This window comes from Geospiza fortis, unplaced genomic scaffold, assembly GCF_000277835.1.
Source record: "Geospiza fortis unplaced genomic scaffold, GeoFor_1.0 scaffold192, whole genome shotgun sequence".
NCBI lineage: Eukaryota > Metazoa > Chordata > Aves > Passeriformes > Thraupidae > Geospiza > Geospiza fortis.
Genome location: NW_005054315.1, coordinates 8,439,559 through 8,460,772, shown reverse-complemented (window position 1 = coordinate 8,460,772; position 21,214 = coordinate 8,439,559). Strand labels below are relative to the sequence as shown.

At 41.1% G+C, this 21,214-nt stretch overlaps 1 protein-coding gene across 1 annotated transcript in view; it reads right to left on the bottom strand.

Moving 5' to 3' along the window:
• AFF3 (AF4/FMR2 family member 3) overlaps positions 1-21,214 on the bottom strand; it is a 320,892-nt gene that overhangs the window by 39,920 nt on the left and 259,758 nt on the right. The window contains exons 10-11 of the mRNA XM_031056148.1: positions 7,247-7,412; positions 18-196 (exon numbers count right to left, since the gene is read on the bottom strand). Of these exons, the coding sequence (XP_030912008.1) occupies positions 18-196; positions 7,247-7,412 (345 nt within the window). The remainder of the gene's footprint in view (positions 1-17; positions 197-7,246; positions 7,413-21,214) is intronic.

The following is a 21,214-nucleotide window of genomic DNA, read 5'->3' as shown; positions in this document are numbered from 1 at the left end:
TCTCCTCACTGCGATGCTCGGCCGAGCCCTCAGCCGGGGTCTTCTGTCCTTCCTGCCGCTCTGCCTTCACGCGGCCGTAGTAGGGGTGGGCTTCCAGCGCCGGGCCATCGGGGTGGGTGAGGATGGGTGCTTTGTGAGGGGTAACTTTGTTCAGCCACTTGTCCAGCTGCCACTTGTTGGACGAGGGTGGCTCGGGCTGAAAGGGAAACAGACGGGAACGAGCTTAGTGCCGAGGCCCTGCTGCCCCCACCCCGGGGATCCCTCTGGGACAGCGAAACGTCGCATCCCTCCGGGCACCACAGGGATTCTCCTTCGGTACAAGAGCCGCCCCAACCTACGGCAACCTCTCGGCACTGGCCCTGCGTTGCAGGACAGGGCTCATGCCTTGCAATCGGGGATGGTTTTGGTTTCAGAATGGGGTTTGGAGATGAGAGGGAGAAGGGCTTCTGTGATGCATCATTTCCAAGGGTGATTCACAGCAGCACTACTGCCATTGGCTCTACTGGGAAACACTCCCAAGTTTCCAAATAGAAAAAAGTGCAATGGCGATAGGAGAGGAGGAAAACAAGGCAGGGTACAGCTGAGGCTAGGGGAGAAGAGCTATCAGGAAAGTTAGGGATGTGCACTTTGTTCCTGTGCCATTGCAGCAAATACAGAAAGCATTTAAGAAGCATACAAAGCGGCATGTGGTGGGGAGTTGGAGGGCTAATCAGGCGCTTCATGTAACCTGTCTGGTATTGACATTATAATCCACAAACAGTTGTTGTGTGGTGGTGCTGTCAAGGGTTCATTTTGTGAGTATTGTGTGGCTGTTAGTTTTTCTTTTAATGTCTGTCACAACACTCTCAAGTTGTAAGAGCACATTTAAAACATAATGGTGTTAGGACAGGGAAGAAGTGGGATAATCATGATTTCAAATGTAACCACAGCTGAGACAATGTTATTTCAGAACAATGTGTGACTGTTTTCTAGCGCTTCTTGCAATCAGTAATTTGAATGTAATAAAATGAAGAGGAAAGGCAAAAACCCCAGAAAGAAATAGATGATGGAGTAGATGGCTAGCCATAACCTAACCCCACAAAAGCCAAAGTGAAAAATTTCCAAATTTCCTCAGATGGAACCAATATTTGGTTCACTAGGCCATTGCATGTGAATAATCAAAAACTGTGTCATGACTCAAACGTGAAAACCATCAGTGCTCTGGAAGGAAGTTTGCTCAAGAGAGAATATCCACAGTCTCTAACTTAAAAGAGTATCTTACTTTTTATTTAAAGTAGATGCCTGAGGGCAACACAAGTTTCTTGTACAGCCAAGGGCGCCTTCAGAATCACCCACTGAGGATTGTATGCACTGTACAAGGAGCAAAGGCACTTAAAATAAGCAAAAAAATTAGACATTGGAATTCATATGATAAAAATATCCCTTCTAGCTAAAGTGTCTAATTTACTCATTACTGAGCTAACCTAGACCTATGGGAAGTTTGCAGGACTGGCTTACATTTATGTTTTTTAAAGCATACTCCCTAATATCTTGCATGAAGAATTTCTTTCCTGAGCTGTAAATCTTGAAAATGGATGGTCAATATTTCTCTTGGATGAAGCTGTATTTTTACAGCCCTTAACTCTTTATCTAAAAATGAACAGCATTTTTTTTTATTGCCGTTGAAAATACAGATAGATATGTTTGGTGCCATTCACTGTGCACATACTGAATTTACTAGATGTATAATAAAAGGTTCACTATACATGGAAGTCTTTCCACTGTTTAGAAGTATTTCAGAAAAGGAGATACATCAGAAGCACGTGGGGAAAAACACACCTCTGCCCATAAGGATAGGTCAGAGTGAGTGCTGCTTGGAAGTTCAAAAAAACTTCCAAATTCATCTGTTACATCCCATTCTGCCTCTTTATATATCTTGTAATTCTTGAAAACAGTGGCTCACGGATTTCAAGGGATCACAGTAACCAGCAGGAAACAGTGATTACATGCTGCAGCATCATAACCTGGCTGTGCAGGACTTTCCTAGAGTAGTATGTCTGCTATTTAGGCATAATATCTAAGGTCCTACCAACATATCCACCAACTAGGAAGTTTATTAAAAAGGATCAACAGTGTTACCAGCTTTACTGGTTTTGTCAGGAGTTTCAGGTGCACTTTTGAAGTTTAGTTTAAATAAAAATTCAAATCCTTGTGGCTTCTGAAAAAAAACCCCAAGATCTGTCAGCTAAAAAAATCCTTTATGATTCATCTGATAAAAGTAAAATGTCTGCAGCCTATCAGGTAAATTAAAAGAATGCAAACTTTAAAAATCTGAATTTTAAAACTTTTCTCACTAATTTTGGGCCCTGATACCATTTCTGAATATTTGAGATTCTCAGTGTACACGAGTGATGCCAGTTCATTTTTGGAAGTAATTTATTCAATTGATTGTTCTAACTGAAAATTACTGTACTTTGAGATAACATTAGAAAAAAAAAGAAGGCACTTTACAAGAGAACAAATCATGACAGCCAAGAATACATAGCAGGACTGGTAAAAAAATAGACTGGGAGAATTCACTTGAAAATTTTTGCCCATTCCTTATACATGCCTAATTGTAATTATTTGTGGGAGAAAAAGACAATCCCTAATTTCTGCTTCACACACCATTCTATGGAAGAAAAGTTGGTTTGTTGAATTGAAAGTTTTTCAACAGCATGTAAGGATAGAAATACATATGAATATATATCCAGAGTATTCTGATACCAAAATGCTCTCGGCCCATTGGTTTTGATGTCATGGAAATATGCTGCCCCTAGGGCCTTTTAGAGAACTGGGCAGTTTTCAACTGGGGTAAAGCCAGTCCTGTCAAGATAGGCACTGGTAATAGGAATAACAGTCTGTGATCAGCTGACTTGCAATTAAATATAGGTTTGGCATAAAAACTCAAGCCAGGAAACTTCACAGAACTAAGATACTTTCAGGGATCAACATACCACAGACATACACATGTGCCAGGCTTCATGAAGAAACAGGATGTGATACATTTCCTTAAATATTGTGGGTGGATTCATCTGTACAGCATAGACACCTATATCTTAGCTAGTCAACAAGTTCCTTTTCCAGTCAGTGAACTACTCTTATAGGGTGTGAAAAATTCCCTCTTGAAATAGACATATAAAATAGGCCAGATGAGCTGGGCCCTAAAAACATCTTTTCCTCTCCACAGACTGTAAAGGGGAGGCTGAGGTGGTGAGCAGATGTAGGTATCTACAGGAGAAGTGTGCAGATTTAGGTGGGATGACTCCCACGCAGCATGTCTATATATCTCAGATCTCTTCAAGGCTGCAAGTGCAACCAGAGGCATGAATGGCATGCATCCAAAAAGAAACTTGTCAAAATGTTATCCAGAAACACTTTCTAGGATAATGGTTGTTAAACAATGCCAGTGTAATGGGGTCACTCTATGCTTGTTACTACAAAGAGGGACCTAAGGCGTGGCTAATATGTGGTAAACTTGAAGTATGACACCCCTTTCACTGAGAGATATGAGAGCCCATAACATGTGCATGGACTTGGCCCACCATCCCTGCAAGCTACTCTGCCTATTGCAAATCCATGTACTAATTCACCCTTGTGGTAACTTGCTTGTGCTGCCCTGTTATCAAATACTTCACTCAGGGCAATGCCCATACAAATGTGGTGCTTTCTCATTATGTTTAAGGCACAGATGGCAATGATGATGAAGAAGAAGAAGATTATGATTATTATTATTATTACTATTGGATTATATTGCTACTATTATCACTGCTGATAGTGCTTTAACAAACTAGAACTGGGCATTCCCATGTGTCAGGCAAAGCACACATATACTCTAAGAGGTGGTTCTTGGAACAAAGAATTTTCTGGAGGGAAGGGAGAATGTAGTTTGCAGTCTTTTTCAATAAGTCCCCAGAACAGCCAAAACCCATGAATTTTATTTGTAAAGGTAACTGTAGTATCTGCAGATGGTCTAATGGTAAAATTCCAATATTAAATTCCAATATTTCTTCCTCCTTAAAAAGGAGGAAGAAACTATGGTTGTCAACAGTTACAACAGCAAAATCTGTAAAGGCCATTGCATCTGCTATGAGGGGCTGGTGAGGCTCAGAAAGGGGCATTTTTCTCTTCTGGACTGGTTACTGTTGGTGAGGCCAGTGATGCCTTTGTCCCATGGGATAGATTCTCTGCTTCCTTCCTGCCCATTCCCCACTCTTATCCTCCCTCATAGCAGGAATTCGTGGTTGTCTAACCAAAGACAGCTTTAGTAAAGGCCTGCAGGATAATTCAATGGAACAAAGAACAAACAAACCAAATTTTTAGCTTTAGAAATGGAGCTTTTTCTATATACTTGGCACCCAAATTTTTCTGACCACCTGAAAAATGATAAGATGTCATTGTTTTCCAGATTCATCATTTATGACATTAATTAAGGTCATTCCAAGAATTCATGACTTCAGCAAAGAATCAGGAGATAGAAGGCTCAGTTCCTTGTTCATAATTTTAGGTTTGGCAGTCCACAAAGCTTTAACTACTCCCATTAATGTCTGAGGCACCTTAATTTGTCCACATCACTGAAACCAGTCTGAATGTTGTCTCCTGTTCTAGCTCAGCCATTATTCTTAGTTTACTGCAGACATAAAGTGAAGACAGCTGAGCTAGTCACTACTGCTCTAAATAGTCAATGGAAAGAAACAGACACTTTTAGGGTGCAATTCATCTAATCTACTTTATATGTATGCTTTACAATGAGCTGCTTTTTCACTCTAGGCAGCTGTGTTTAGACACCTGAGGACAACTTGAAAATCTCAAAATGAGATGAGGAAAAAATTACAGAAGACATGAAATAGCATTTGAATTGTTATATAACCTCAAGTGCAGAAGATACACTGTCCCAGAAAGGTTTGCAGATTTCTACATTAAGTTCCTCCCAACCTTTAAATACGGAGTTTCTGTATTGTGCTGGACTGCTCCAGTTCATTGAACCTGAAAGCACCAGTTAATTCTAAATCAAAAACCAAGATGTATTTACTTTTTTTTTGTCTTAGCCAATTAATTTTAAGACTAAATCTAGAATTGAGTCCACTACTTAAACTTAGGTGGACATGGCCTCCCTTTAGGGAGCTTCCCAAGACCTGTCTCTTTCCATTTACTGGGTAAGAAACTGGCATATACTTTACAAAGATGGCTTCACTGGGTGCATAAATGTATGTTAAAGTATTTATGCAAAGCTAGAAGGACTTCTAGTTGGCGACATCACTTGAGCATGTTTGAACTGGTTCCATCAGTCATATGATAGCCCTGGGAAAGCATTTACCCTTGGGGAAAACACAGGTATTCTACTTCCCTGGGACACCCATATCTGTGTGTGCTGTCTCCTAGATCCCATTGAGGGATGAAAATTGCCTATGAAAATCACTGCAGCCATCACATTTGTCAGTCATTTACATTTTTGTGTAGGCATGTTTCATACAGCATGTCCTAGAAGGCAAACCACACAAATATAATCCAAAGAGACAAGCAATCTGTTGGAGTGGGACAGCTGTTTTGTGACAATGATCGCTGACAGCTCAGGCTCTGTACAAAAGTAGTTCCACAGATCTCGAGAGGATATGTATAAAATGCTTAAGAGGAGGCACTTCCTCCATGTTTCCATGACTTAGTTCTCTGCTGAACTTTATGAAATCCAAGACCTGCCTCAGTTAATTAGCTTTGTGCATTCTCTGAGGAATTTCTGCTCTTGGGCCCAAGCAGCATGGGTATCTGCCTAGATAGTAACCACTCCCCCCTTCCTGTGCTTCTCCTCCTTTCATCTCATATTTCCTTCCCCTTTCTTTCTTCTCTTTGCCCCTTTTCTTCCACCTTTTGGGATCCCACAGGGAGAGGAGAGACCAAGAATGAGATCTTTGCACTAATTCCAGCAGGGAATTAAGTACACAGAGAACAGGGTCTTAACAGGTCAGATAAGAAAGCTCGGAATGGGAAATAAGATGTGGAGTACTGCAGGGAGAGCAACAAGAGAGACTGGAAAGAAGAGAGAGATGTAGGAAGTGGACAAAGTAAGAGGAGAATTAGCTGGAAATGGGTCTGAAAGCGCTGTGAAGGAAAGACAGAAGATAAGTGTTAAACAAGGAACAAAAGTGACAGAACCTGAGAAAAATATATTAAGGATATTTCTGTGAGTACTGCATTTTGCTCAATTGGAAATATGTCTCCAAATAACCAAGGAAAATATGAGGAAAGGTTTGCTGTTTTTGCAGCATAGTTTTTTTTTCAGGGTGAGAGAATAGGTGAGACATAGTTTTGGGGGGAGGATTCTTGTGATTGGATGGTTTATGTGGAGTAGGAAATACACAGACTGTATTTCATGTGTATTTACAATCTTGCCGCTAGATTTTGGAATATTTTTACATACATTAATGTGTGTGATGTGGCTGTGGAGTTCATAGTTTAATTCTAAACTTGTGTATTGACCAAAACATGTAAAAATGTCAATCCTGGTAGAAAAGCAGAGCAGAGAATGCAGCTTTGTTGTGTCTGTTGAGCTCTCTGCAGAGGTGAAAGCAGAAGGTGTCACAGCACTGGCAGCTTAATTGTAGTTTGGCTGGGGCTTGTCTACTTGTGGAAATTTTCAGTGCTAGCTTTCCAGATGACTAGTTTGGGCTCAGTGTTTTGCACCATGAGTAATTCAGTTTAGTCCATTTTGGAGGTGAATTGAAAGAAATCACATAAAGGCAGCAGTAGCAGAAAATAATTCACTTAGAGAGTGAGGCAAGGGAAGTGCATGAGTGAACAACTGGTTTCTTTTAAAAATCTACCCTCAAACTGATTTTATAATAGCTTCCCTGTGTAGAGAAGCCTTAAGTTCCCTTGCAGTGCTGGGAGCCCACATCAAGACTTACACACTAAGCAAGCCATTGCTATGGAGGCAGAGTTGCATAAAACTTCAAGCAAGCTGTGAGCCTTGCAAGGTGCTCCACTCATCTCCAATTTGAGGAAAATGTAACAGGGTTATTTCTTTCTTTATTTTTGTTTCAAATGCTTTAATCTGCCCCAACATCCGCCGCCACTTACATTTCACAGCATGCCAGGAGGAAGATCCTTGGGCCTTTCTCTCCCATTGTTTTTTCATGCATCTCCTCACAGCCTCCTTGTGTTGGTTGGCTGGGAGAAGGTGTGAGTGTGTGTAGTAATGGAGTGCCACCCCAAATGATAGCAAAGCCCTTACCTCTGGGCTGGAGTAGTGCGAGGCCTTGCTGCCGTCACTCTCGCTGGAGCTGCTTTCGCTCTCTGAGTCAGACTCGGAGCTGCTCTCGGATTCACTGGAGCTGCTGCTGCTCCAGCCCTTGCTGGAGAGTCCCGAGGCTCGGGCATTGGCCTGCGGCACCACCAGGCTGCCAGCCCAACACACAGCCCATGGGGTGTGGGACAGGGAGGGAAGAGAAGAAAACAGGAACATAAACATGAAAGACCCACATACAAGAACCGTGCTGTTTTAGGGAGCATACTCTTTGAATGCCTGTGAGCTTGTTTCTGCTGCTAATAAATAGTGAAGTGACTTCAACATTACATTGCTATAACTGGGGGGAAAAGATGGGGTTACTCTCATACCCATTTAAATCCATAGCCTTTGCCATCTTTTTCATCTGGGGGAGAGTCAGGTTTTCACTTCACCTTGTCTCTTTTCCCATTCCATAGATATTTTAGGATATATTAAAAATACTAAGTGTTAAAAAAGCAGTATAGAAAGCAGTTTTATGCTGTCTAATGAACACTCAGCCCAGAGGTGAAAGCAGGAGACCAAAAAGGTGAACAATTAAGAAACAAAGTTGAACCCCACACTACCAATCATAAGCAGTAATAGCAATAACCATAAAAATAACAATAATGATACATCTTCACTGGAGCTTCCAACCCCCATCTTCCATTTTGCACACTTCTTTACCTACCCATAAATGATGTGGTTACCTGTATATACCATCTTGATATTGACAATTCAAGATCTAAGACTCAGCCTGCAAAAACTTGAAGAGCTCAGGCTTGTGTTTTGGCATGTCAGCAATGCAGTGCTGTCAGCAGAGCTACTTGCCTTCTTTAAAGTTATGTTTGCATGCAAGTGTTTGTATTATCAGGCCTGACAGCAGAAGAAGTGTGTATTTTCCTGAAATAGTTGACCATGCATATTAAAAATATCACAGTCATAAAGACTTGAGTGTGAAATATCATATTAAGTCATCCAGCTTATTCCCCAGGCAATGCAATATTGCTCCCTACAGCAGGGTGCATTTTCTAGTGAGTCGTCCAATTTGATTTTAAATGACCTGAATGCAGCTTTTACTTTTACCCCTGGGAAACTTCTCTGCAAACTAACCCAAATTCCACTGTCAGAAATTTCTTTCTACATTCAACCAGAAGTTGCCCTTTTAGAATTTATAGTCGTTACTTATTATTTCATCGTATTACTAATAGTTACTATGATAAATTATCCTCTTCCCTTTTTGCTCTCACATTTTTTCAGATTGTTTTCCTGTCCTTCTTGAGTCATCTTTCAGACAAGGCTTTACACATTTATTTCTTCTGATCTTTCTTCATAAGTCATTATCTCCAGGGATATGGGATCATTTTTATGGCTCTTTTCTGAACTCATTCCAATTTGTCTATATCTCTCTGATAACAGGGTGCCCAAAACAGAGTGCAGCATTATAGATGGCTTCTCACTACAGCCCTGCAGTGAAGGGCTATTACCTTCCTGCTCCTTGATGCGTTGCTTCTGTAAACATATATCCGAGCTGTGAGGGAATGTATAGTCCATTAACATCCCTACCTCTCTCTCTCAACACTGCTTTCTTCAGAATTCCTCTACTGATAGCTACATGATTATTTGCTACAGAGAGATTAGCTCGCTTTTTTCCTTCATACCAGATCTCATTTTCCTCTTTTACCTTGCAAGCTTCTAGCTCCTTTTGATTTATTTTGCTGCCCTCAGAGGTGTTTGCAGCAACTTCTAATTTAGCATCAAATGCAAACTTAATTAAATGGTTATTCACTTCCTTTTCCAGATCATTAATGAGACTGTTAAATAAACCCCACATGAAACACACTGGTTCCCTGATAACCATCTCTTCCCAATTCCATTCACTGGTGTTTATCATTACCCTTGTTTATGCTCCATCAGTCCAATATTGTGGCTAATGCAATGTGATCTTGGAGAAGCATTTTGTGAGAAATAATATCTAATAATTAATTACAGTTCTGCCATGTTGCACCTAATGAATTGTCTTTACATGGTAATGGTGTTTTTCATTATGGAAAACTGATACCTGACACCTTGCACAAGCTACATACAACAGGCAATTCCTGAGGCTTTGACAAGGGGCCGGGCCATCACAGAGGTGATTTCAACTTCACAATTCCCCATGGCTGCACAATTTCTGGCCCTCTACCTGCCTCCCCTACCATATGCCAGCCTTTCCCCTCTGGACCACCTGTCTTGCACGAGCCAGTACTCCCACCACATTGCCTTTACTTGCAGTATCCCTGCTGCCTTTTGCTAGGAAGTGGCACAGCTGCCCGTGCCTTTCTTGTTCCAGAGAGTTTGTGCTTGCTTGGGGAATCCTGACACTGCTGGAGAGCTTTCTGCATCCTTCAAAGCACAGTGGGGCCAGGCAGTGGAAAAAAATCTCAGCTGTGATCTCACCTTACTAATTAAAAGCGAGTAAAATAAACAGGAGAGAGAGGAGCTGAAATCCATTTATATTTTGATCTTTATTCCCATCCTTGTAACTACTACTGGGCTGTAGAGAGAGAGGTGGCAGTAAAAGCTTATGCTCTGTCAGGATGGCTTGGTGCTACATGCATGGTCACAGTCTACCAACTCCTGGGTGGCAGGAGGTCTGTTTTCATGGACAGGCATTAAAGGTACCAGTTACAAGGAGTGTCTTTAAAAATTTGGTTTTTGTCTAGCCATGTAGGTGCAGTAAAGACAAGATTTTCAGGCAGCCATTTGTATAACTTCATTAAGGCAGAGAGGTGACAGAAACACCTGGGAAGCTTGTAAAAAATTTTCCTTCTTGGAGAAGGAAAATGGATATTTTGCAAACAGTTTCAGGACAATGCAGCTTTCCTGACTTGTACAGGTTGCCCAGTGAACTCCAGATTTAGGTTGCTCACTTATATTAACAGATTGCAGTTAATTCCTTGCTAATAAAATCGTGAGAGCTATATACAAGCCATTATGCATAGGTTTTGTGGTTTTGATTTTTTTTCCTTAAGAAAATGTGGAAAAACCATGAAAAGTTAACTGCCTTTTCAGACAGCATAGCTTAGGGAATGCCTTTGACAGTGTCTGACTCTGATGGATTTCCAGTCCTCTCCACAACAGCATTGTGACTGAAAAGTTCTTGAGCATCACAAAACATCTGCACATTTATGTCCTGCCCTTAGTGACTGTGGTTTTAATTTTTAAACCATCATTTTTATTTGTCATTGACTGAAATATTCAGAAATTGCTATATAGGGGATGAGGGGGAAAAAACCCGTGGTAATATTTCTTTCCTGTTGTGACATGAAATGTTTTTCTAGGCTGCTGAATAGAAATTGTTGCTACAGCCCTAGATATAAAATATAACTGTTGGATTCTTCACAAACATCTGGAAATCTATGTTTGCTGTTCTAATGGTAGCCATATACTACAAAAATTAAACATTACAATATTTTCCCATTTATGCTGATACTGCTGAAGTCTCCTGTCCCCCCTTTACTTTTTCAATTTTGAAATATAGCATATTCTTATAAGGATCCTCATTATGTTATAATGACCAGGGTAATAACAGTTACATCTGTCTTCATGCATTCTTATTAAAAAACAACCTTTTTTTAAAATTGGTAACTTTTATTTTGGACTGCTCTTTCTGAAGGATGTAAGCAAGATCATGCAGTTAGACTGATCTACATTTTAATGACTGTGGCATATAACATTTGAGCATATTTTGCTACTGGTTTATGCCCCAGAATTAATTACCACATCATAGAATTTCTATTTTTATTTTAAGGAATTAAACGACAGTTGAGTGAGACCCAATTTTCTTTAGAGCTCTTAATCATAACTTGCACTCTCTGACTTAAGAGAGAGAGTAAATACCTTGTAAATTTGCCAGAAGTTCAGCAATAAGACCATATAAAAACCAACACATCATCTGAAGTTTCTGATCAGATATCTCCCATTACCCTGGCTACAGGGGACCTGGGCACCTAATTTCCATGCAAGTCTCCAACTACCTGTTTTCCTGCACTGTCTAGTGGACAACTGACCCTTTTTAAAAGAACTGCTAGATTCCTTGTAGCCTCAATTTTTCTCATATGTGCCAGTTCAGAAATATGGTGATTTGGGGAGAGTGATACTTCCCTGTGCAAACTAACTTGTGATCCAAGTTGAGAGGTAGAGCCATCTCAATCCCTGGACAAGGCCTCAAGGTTATTTGTGTGGGACCAGTCGTTAGTCCCATCAGGCTGCATGGTCATGGCCAGCCTTTGAATGGCACCAAGGTGGTTTGAACAGTTGTGCAGGAAGGTGCTAGAGCTGGCTATTCACTCAGTGGAGACAGATTCCCAAATGCGATTGCTTTGGTGGCCCTCAGGAGATCTCTTCTGGTTAATCATGCTGGATCTGAGTCCCACTCTGCTTCATATTAAGCTGCTGCTTACAGTTGCACTACTTCCCATGATAATAAATCATGGCATTCAGCACTGGCCACAAGAATTTCCCAGGCTAGGCATATGCTGCGTTGCAGGAATTCAGGCTCAAACACATGCAGTGTGGATAAAGATACAAGTAAAACTGATGCAGTTCTTTACCAAACTGCAAGTATTCAGTGACAATATAAAGAAAAAAATCCCTCTGATGCTGAAGAATTTGTTCCCAGATCTTCACTGCATTACAATATGAAGGCACTTTATACCTACTTTATACAGGCACAAATGATTATCAAGAATGCAATGGAGAATCAGGCCTTGGAGAAATGACTTTGCCAAAGGAACATATCAGTGAGCCTCTCAAATACTTTTCCAGCCACAACAAAGGCTATGCAAATGCTCATAGAATCATTAAGGTTGGAAAAGACCTCCAAGATCATCAAGTCCAACCCTTGACCAAATACCTCCAGGCCCACTACACCATTTTACAAAGTTCCATGTCTATTCATTTTTTGAATACTTTAGGTATGGTGACTCTACTATTTCCCTTTACCACTCTTTCAGTGAAGAATTTTTTCCTGATATCCAACCTGAACATCTCTTGGCCCAGCTTGAGGCCATTTCCTCTCGTCCTTCCTTGGCTGCATAGAAGACAAGGCTGACACCCACCTCACCACAACCTCCTTTAAAGTAGTTTTAGAGAGCAATAAGGTCTACCCTGAGCCTTCTTTTCTTCAGTGTAAACAAGCCCAGTTTCCTCAGCTGCTCCATGTGGGACTCATGCCCCAGAACTTTCAAAAGCATTGTTGCCCTTTACTGGATACTCTCCCACACCTCAATGTCCTTCTTGTAGTGACATGCCCAAAACTGAACACAGTACTTGAGGTGTGGCCTCAGCAGTGCTGAGCAGGGGGAAAATGCATCATATTTTAGAGTCCAGTTGGTCTCTGTAATTTCACTTTGCAAGAATTGTATCCAAAGCTTTCTTACCAAAAAGGTCACTAACACTATCAGACATTGTCTGCTGTATTTTTGTGTGTGTGTGTCTGGAGATAGGACACTATTTATTCAGTGTCATCTGCACAGCTGTGATCATCTAAACTATTTTTCTTCTAAATCTCATTCTGGTGTGCAACTGCTAAGTGGCTGTGACTTCCCAGAGGGGAGAGATATGCAATAACTAGTGAGAAGAGCTTATTTGAATAAACAAGAGACATTGTTAGGGATCATATTGTCAACACGGAGAGGTAAGTGTGGAAAAGCTGATCCAAATTCATATATCACAAACATTTGAGAAAATCCTAAGAAAGACTGTATGAATACTTAGAGTATTTGGGATGTCCAGAAAAAAAGTCTATCACTGTCTAGAAATCAAGGCCAATTGTGGGAAAACAATACTTTGAAACAGACACTAGCTCCCTAGCTGATATAAACTGTCATAGCTCCATTGACTTCAATTAGGCTACAGTGATTTAAATCCAACAGTAAATCTGACCAAGACTCTGAAACACTATTTCAAATTCAGCGATGAAAACATATTCCATGGTTTAAAGGAGCTCTGTTGGCAGAGCCTCTATTTTGATTTCAGATTAAAGTATCTGAAACACCACTTCCTTCTTCCCTCAGAGCCAACCTACTACCCATTGAAGGTCTTTTATGGAAAACTCTTTATCCCTTTATTGCAAGAAGCAAATTCCACATGGTACTTCCTCAAAGCACAGACTCAGAACATTGTGCCAAGATCTGTATAAATATCTCTGCTGCCTGGCACTGAAGATATTGCACGTCTCTCATACACACAGTAGGGAATTCCTGTCCCAATCATTGTGAATGGATCACAGAAGCCATGAAAATGCCCACTTCTTGCTGCTGCCCCTGGGTATTTTTCAAATTCTCTTCCAGCAAAGACCTCTGAAGCATGGGAATTATAAGGACTTGAAGATCAGGCCATCCAAATATTGTAACAGAACATATGGGGATATCTTCTGAGGCAATTGTGGAATGCCAAGAAATAGCACCATAAGGACAGCCCACAGAATGGAGGTGGACCTCATCCATTTGTTTCAGGATAAAATCATGCTGAGAAAAGGGAAATGATACCATAAACTCTAGAACATGCACAGACAACAGCCAGATACCACCATGGCTTAAAATACCAGTACAAAGACTGGTTGTGTACTTAACATTGAAAGATGAGTACAATCACAAAGTCACAGAAAAGCTTGGGTTGGAAGGCACCTTAAAGATCATCCAGTTCCAACTCCCCTGATCTTTAGGGTCCATTCTAACCCAAGTCTTTCCATACCTGTATGCTTCTATGATAGAAAGTCTCTGCTCTAGTTTTAGGTCTGTTCCATTGTGTCTGAATGACCAAATCAAACAACCCTTCCAAGACTCCAGCCACCATCTCATACATGGGTGTGACTGAACTTCCCACCATCAGTGTGTTAGGAGATGTCTTTCACTATTCTTTAAAAAGCCCTTGGATATCCTTTTTCTGAAGTCAGTATGGAAGTGACACAAATTTATGGTTTTGTGCCTTTGCTAACTAGAAGCATTAAACCAATTAAATGTCTGAATTCTTTCCACTTACCAATTGCAAAAACCTATCGTTCACTAACAGGAGAAGACAGTGAGCCCTGCCACAGCTTGCTGTTTCAGCCTGAATGCAAAAAAATGAGGCTCAACACTTTCCTTTCTCCCTTTCTTCAGGTAAATGATTTCCCAGGAGTCTGTTAATATCTTTAGGAAACAGAGAAATGTTTTCATACCTCATTCCTGTAATGGATGAGGTAAGAAATGGGAGTCATGATGAGTGAGAGTCCTGGAGGTTGTTCGGCTTGTCACAATATATAATGCTTCTGTGAAAGCACTGCATTACCTTAGCTGCACCGCTTTTGCACAGCTCAGCTAATAAAGCACAGCTGCCAAGAATAGAGTTCATAGGCCCCCCCTATATTTTAGCACTTTCCCTGGGAGCTTCTTAAATAGTTTGTGCTGACAAGACTACAAGTATCATCTGATAACACAAACTGAAGGCAAACCAGATCTCTCTGAAGAAAGTCAGGTGTGCACTGTGAAATTGCAGCTTGTCAGAACAGTCACCAAAGAAAAAAATACAGGAAAGGCTATTTAAAAGAACAGCTATGAAGCTCAGGCACATAAATATACAAAAATCCTGAAAAAAATCCATTATGGCAAGGGGCATCTAATTAAGGTCTAGTTGATACTGGAGGCAGTCAAATCACAGCTCCCATTGTGAAGGATATGATAGAAAAGAGAAAGCCTCTAGAAAAAACCCACCTTGAGTTAAAAAAATCTCCTGAAATAAAATGCTATGTAACAATTAATGGTGCCACCTCTGTATCAATTGGTCTATCAAGAGGAGCATGTGCTGTGGTATCTGAGATGAAAGGGTCCAGCAGACCTGGAGCAGCATTAACGTGGGGATGAAGTGATTAGTCAGCAGGCTGACAGCTGTGCTGGGAGCCTGGTGCCAGATTCCAGCGTCTGCTTTCCACTGCTGCCAAGTGTATGCTTGTCGCTCCAGATAAATGGAGCATCAGCAGTGTTTTATTTGACCTGCTCACAAGAAAAATAAAGCAACTCTGACTTCCTTGGTGTGTTTGTCATTGACCTTGCATCAGCTGAATATGAGTGGAGAGAGTCCCTGGTCCAGGCAAGTTAACTCTTTAGCAGAACAGGACTGATAGGGTCTTTCTACCTTGGTAGATTAATTAGCCTCTTAATGTCGCAAAGTACAGGGACTTGAAGCAATGACTGTCATAGTCTGTATGTCCTATATTGTCCTTGGAACATGGCCTTGGACCAATGGCCTGGAGAATGATGAACAGCTTTGAGAATAGTCCATGAACAGCACCCTTCTGCATCACCTGTCAAATCAGGAAGCAATCTCTATAAAGACATTTTTTGAGGGGAGGGAGGGTGGGCCAGAAATGAATTGGAAATGGATAAAGTTGTTGAGAAGATTCAGTCATAGAACATGGCTTCTGATTTCCCCCTGAGACCAAGGGCAATGGCTTTTGTGTGTTTTCCTTCATAAGCACTCCAGAACTTTTAATATTTCTTTTTTTCACTATTTTGGCCATGTTAGGAACTTTCTAATTGAGATCCCTCTATTGTCTGGTCAAGACCAGTTTGTACTCTCTGGAGATTCCTACCTCTCTTGATGGACTTAGAAAGAATTTAAGATCCTAAGGATTGCTTAAACTGTGTGCTTTACAATGCCCAGCACCTTGTGCATTGTAATCTGTATGGGAAGCCAGGGAGGTTTGGTTCAGATTCCTCTTCATAATCTTCTGTTCAGGGTTCAGTCACCTCTCTCCACTTATCCTAAGGTGGGGTTGGTATCCAATATGAAGACCTATATCCACTCCCAACTCAGTACTCCACTATTTCATTAGACCACTATCAAAAGCCCTGTCAGATTCAATTATATCAGTATCAGGAACAATTATATCTGTCTCAGGAACAGATCCTCCACTAACATTTTGAAGGTGATTCCAGCAGTCTGGTTGGCTTCAACCAGCCAAGAGACACGTTAGAAAAAAAAAGGTAATTAGGCACTGTAACCAGTCATCAATTAAGATAAAGAACATCTCCACTGGTAATGGTAATGGCAATTTCAATCCAATGGTAATTGCAGAAACTAGGCAAAGGAACAGTGCAATATATTCTGTAGAGTGGCTTTAACCTACCATTTTCACTATGTCTCATCAGGAGATTTTGATACCGTTTCACTGGATATTAGACTGGGTGTTGCTCTTTTTGCCCATTTATTTCCTAAAATGTGAAGTGTAAATGTACGTCTATCCAAGAGAACAGCCATTTTTGCTTGTGAGTGACAGCTTCATCAAGCCTCAGAAGAAAACCACAGTAGTGCAGACTAGAAAATCCTCATCTGCATGGGCCTGCCATCACCTTATTTCAGAATTACTGTTAATGCTGTGGCTGGCCATCAATACAAACAGCCTTTCATAGTCTTCAGACACAGTCACACCTTGCCTCAGCACAGAAATCGTTTGCCTCAGTCAGCAGACCCTGAGATGGTTCTGCCTTGCAGGACCTCTCACTAAGCTCTGAGAGTCCAAATACAGATGAACTTGTGCAGATAAAATTACTAACTACCATAATGGCTGTCCAAATGGGTGCAATAAATTTCAGCATGAGACAAACTCTCTCAGGTTTCACTGACTCTTAATGTTGCTGCTGCCAGCTTTAGTGTTACTCTTTGACTCAAGCCATATTCTGTTGTCTCCCAAAGGTCTTTTTGGCCCGTCAGCTCTAATCAATATGCTGCTTTGAGGAGAAGCTTGTTTTAAGTAGGTTTGCTCACCATAAAAAACCATAAAAAGAACATTTGACTTCTAGTCCTTGTCAGCATATATCACTCCCTATGCAGAACAGCATTTAGATGGTCTGTTATTTGAATCCAAGTGCTCTCTTTTATATGTTTCAAGAAATGACAAATGCCTGAAAAAAATGCATAGTTGTTCTACAGGAGACATTAGGCAGGCTCAGGAATGGCAAGCAGAACAGCTAATAAAGCCCAGAATTGTAGCAGAGAGGATGTTAAAAGCTAATTACTTTGAGATTATTTGAAGACTTGTAAAAGGTTCTTCTGTTCTCCTTTCTGTTGTAGGCACAGCCTGTTTTCCATTGTGATCCAAAAATGCTTAGATATGTTTTTAGAAACAGTGTTCCAGGATATGCTGTTTACCTATTATTGACATGTTAGCAGGAAATAAAGAATATTTAAATGAACTTTTAGCTGTTGAGTATTTGCTTGTGATGCAGCCTTAGGTTTTCAGGGGTCTGAGCCCCTGAAAAAAAACTTCTCCCATTCTGACCAGGCTCAGATTCTTGACCCCTTATTCTGGTTTAGAATTATCATAATTAACAGCTTGGATAAGAGTACCCAGAAGTGCTCCTGAAGAGCAGGAATGGTCTGTGTGCTGGGGGTGTCAGGATCTGACCCACTGTAACTCAGTAAACACAGTGTGCAGATAATTGATGAAGGATTTTGAAGCAGAGAGCAGTGTCTATGAGTAACCTTTGCTGTGCCTTCCTCAGGTATAATGTGATCTGTGAAAAACTATGAAGAAGTATGATATGCACAAATATATAAATGTTACGAAGAGTGATATAAATTGCCCTTTACAATTCAAAGGAAAAATTGAATGTGAATTGCATCTTTTTGTTAGATGTTATCCATGGAAAGTAAACTTGAAGTTTACTCATGCACACACAGATGATGAGGGGAGGCAGAAATAAATTTCAAAGTAAATATAATTTTATTTGCTTTATTAATCTACAATGTGGTACCAATGTGTCTGGACTCAGTGGTTCCCCAGCTGCAACCTCCTGCAGGATGTTATCAATCCTTTATTTCTGTGAAATGTGCTACCAACTACTACGAGAAACACTAGATCTATATGACATTTTAATTAAAAAAAAAAATTGGTCTTACACCATGCTGTGTCCTGATGTAGTTAAACATATATCTTCCAATATACCTTTCAATCCGTATCTCACATGTTTTGCTGTTCATTAACCACCATGCATCTTTTTAGGTTTCCTGTGAATTTACAATATCACTAAAGCTGTGGAGATGCCCTTGCCTATTCTTCAATGCATGTTTTGCTCTCGCTGCCTTTCCCAGTGGGGCAGAAAGGAAATGCACACATGCCAGTGGGGAGAGGGCACAGGAGGAATATTGCCAGTTGGTGCTGCTTTCCCCTCCCAGTGGCATAACAAGCTGTTGCTGTCTTTTTCCTCTCTCTGCCCCCAGGCCAACAGTCCCTATCTGGCACCGGTCTTACTGCAGTGCCTCAAACATTCCCCTGCCTGCCTGAGCTCCTGCATGGCCTAGGATGTTCTGTGTCAAGTGGTGAGCCTCTTCAGAGCGGGAATGTGTGTTCAGCAGTGTGACCCAGCATGGAGACTGTTAAAGGTGTAGGAGTCAACATGTGTTGCTGCTGGGAGTTCAGTGCCCAGCTGTGAGGATATACATTCAGTGCTTCTTTAAAAGGGTATCACATCACCTGCCTGCAGCTGGGAAACAGCTGGGGGAAACTTGGAGAGTCTGCACAAGAGTTTTGCTAAGATGAGACACAGATTTCCAGGAGAGTATGATTTTCCATAGTCAGTGCAGCATGAAAGTAACTCTTGGGGATTTTTTTTCATCACCCCAACACGACCCTAAGTGCAGCTAGGCAAGCTTCAGCTTGGGGAGAAAGATCAAGCGCTGGGGCTTTGCCATTATCTTAGGCACTAGGGGAGAAAGCTAGATGACTTTGTTGATAACTACTAGCTTGAAGACCCCAGCAGGCCTTCAGACAGTTTTATTAATCATTAAAGTCATTAAAAATGGCTAATTCCTCAGGGGCAAAGTAAAAACAAAACCTTGGAAGAATGAATCAGAGCAGGCATCTCCCATTCCTAAGAGCACTCCGTTCAACATTCTCTGCAGGAAACTGAAACAGAATATTTAGGACTGATACTCCCAAGCAATATAATCTAATGCTTTATCAGGGAAGGGGCAAGCTTCCTTATGGATTTAGATTGCAACAAAGAAAAATACTGATGGACTTTGTGTACAGCTGGGAGGCAATGAACTCTCAGTCAACTGACTCAGAGGTTTGCATGTCACATCCAGAATCAGCAAGACAGTTTTCCCTTTTGCCTTTGAACTTAGCCTTTCCTCTTCTACTTTTTTGCTTTCCCCTGGCCTCTCCCAGGATCCAGATCTGGGCTCTGCAGCACAGAAGAGACATGGAGACCAGCAAAATGCCATGAAGATGATTAAGGGATTAGAACATCTTTCACATGAGGAGACTGAGATGACTGGGAAGGATAAATACCTGACAGGAGGAAGTAAAGAAGATGGAGCTAGGCTCTTGTCAGTGGTGCCCAGTGACAGGACAAGAAGCAAAGAACAAAAATCAAAACACAGGAAGTTCCATTTAAATATAACAATTTTTTTTTTCTGTGAGGATGGTCAAGCTCTTGAACAGGTTACACAGAGGCTGTGGAGTCTCCATCCTGGGAGATATTCAAGACCCAACTTTGGCCTTGAGCAACTGTTTTAGCTGATGCTGCTCTGAGTGGGGGTGGGACTGGATGATCCCCAGAGATGCCTTCCAGCCTCAGTCACTCTGTGACCTGTTGGGACTAGCTCAAGTATCACAAACTATGGTGCTAACTAATGTGATAATGTGATAACTACGTGGGCACTGAATGGTTCCTGAGTTCCATCTGGCCACAAGTGTCCCCCTGTTTTGTGTTTAAAGCTCACTCAGATGATGAGTAAGTAATTCCCCAACTTGACTGAAATGCAGACTTGGCCTCAGGCACCAAACCTACAGCTGAAACATTTCAGCTGCCTATCACATGTTCGCAGCTTCACCCTCTACTCCATCCTTTTGCAGGCTACTCCATACTTGTCAGAGTAAAATAGACTCAGGGGGCGTTTGTGAGGTTCATTTGCTGCATTTGGTGTATTTTACAGTAAGTGAAACATGCAACACCAGCAGCCACAGGCTGGAAAACTTCCTTCTTCAAATATTTCTGAATCTGTTCCTGAACGTGACCAGCAGTGTCTGAGGCAGCCCATCAGATTAAGCTTTATTTATTGAGCTGTACTTTACAGCACCTCTCTTCTATAAAACTGGGCTGTTAGGAGACTGCTTAACATTTTTTTGGGAGTATCTCTCCACTGCAGTTTTCTAGCATCATTGCCCAGAGCAGCTGCTGACAATGCCAATGCACTGACAGCTACAAAATTCCTTCTTTCTGAAGGCAGGAGTAGAAAAGAACATCATGAAATAATGGACTAATGTGGCCATTCTATCTATGCTGCTCATAAATTACGTTTTGAACCTGGAAATTGCAGGGTAATTAGGAGGAGAGTAGCTTTCCTGCAGGAACATATATTTCCTATTCTGCTTGCCTGACACACTCCAGTTTAATTTTTCCTTTGTTCATTCAGCTCAGAGAATGGCAATTACGAGAGGTGATAGCCCAGTGGCAATTTTTGAATCATGAGGAGACTTACGACAGAAATGAGGAAAAAAAAAGGACAGGTATCACTAGCAATTAAAAAAATTTTGAATTAAAGGGACTATTTCAATAATTGCTTTTGTCCTATACTTGTTACCACATAACCTGTCGTTATGAATTACTAATACAGTGAAATAACACTGCAGTGGAGAATGAGCTTAACAGGTTTCCTTAACATGTTACTTCAGCAGTCAGAGGTAAGTAATATTCGGGTAGACATTTTGAGATGGTAGGTGATGCCACAGCTCTTATCACTAACAGCCCTGCAATTTTTAAGCCCTCCTTCCCCTTCTGGCCATGACAGAGAGGCACAGGAAACAGGGCAGGAATTCCCATCTTGAGTAGCCAGAAGAAGGTTTCACATTATTAAAACAGATGATTTCCTTCATCTAAAAGCCTCTGAGGAGCATAAATTACAAACAAC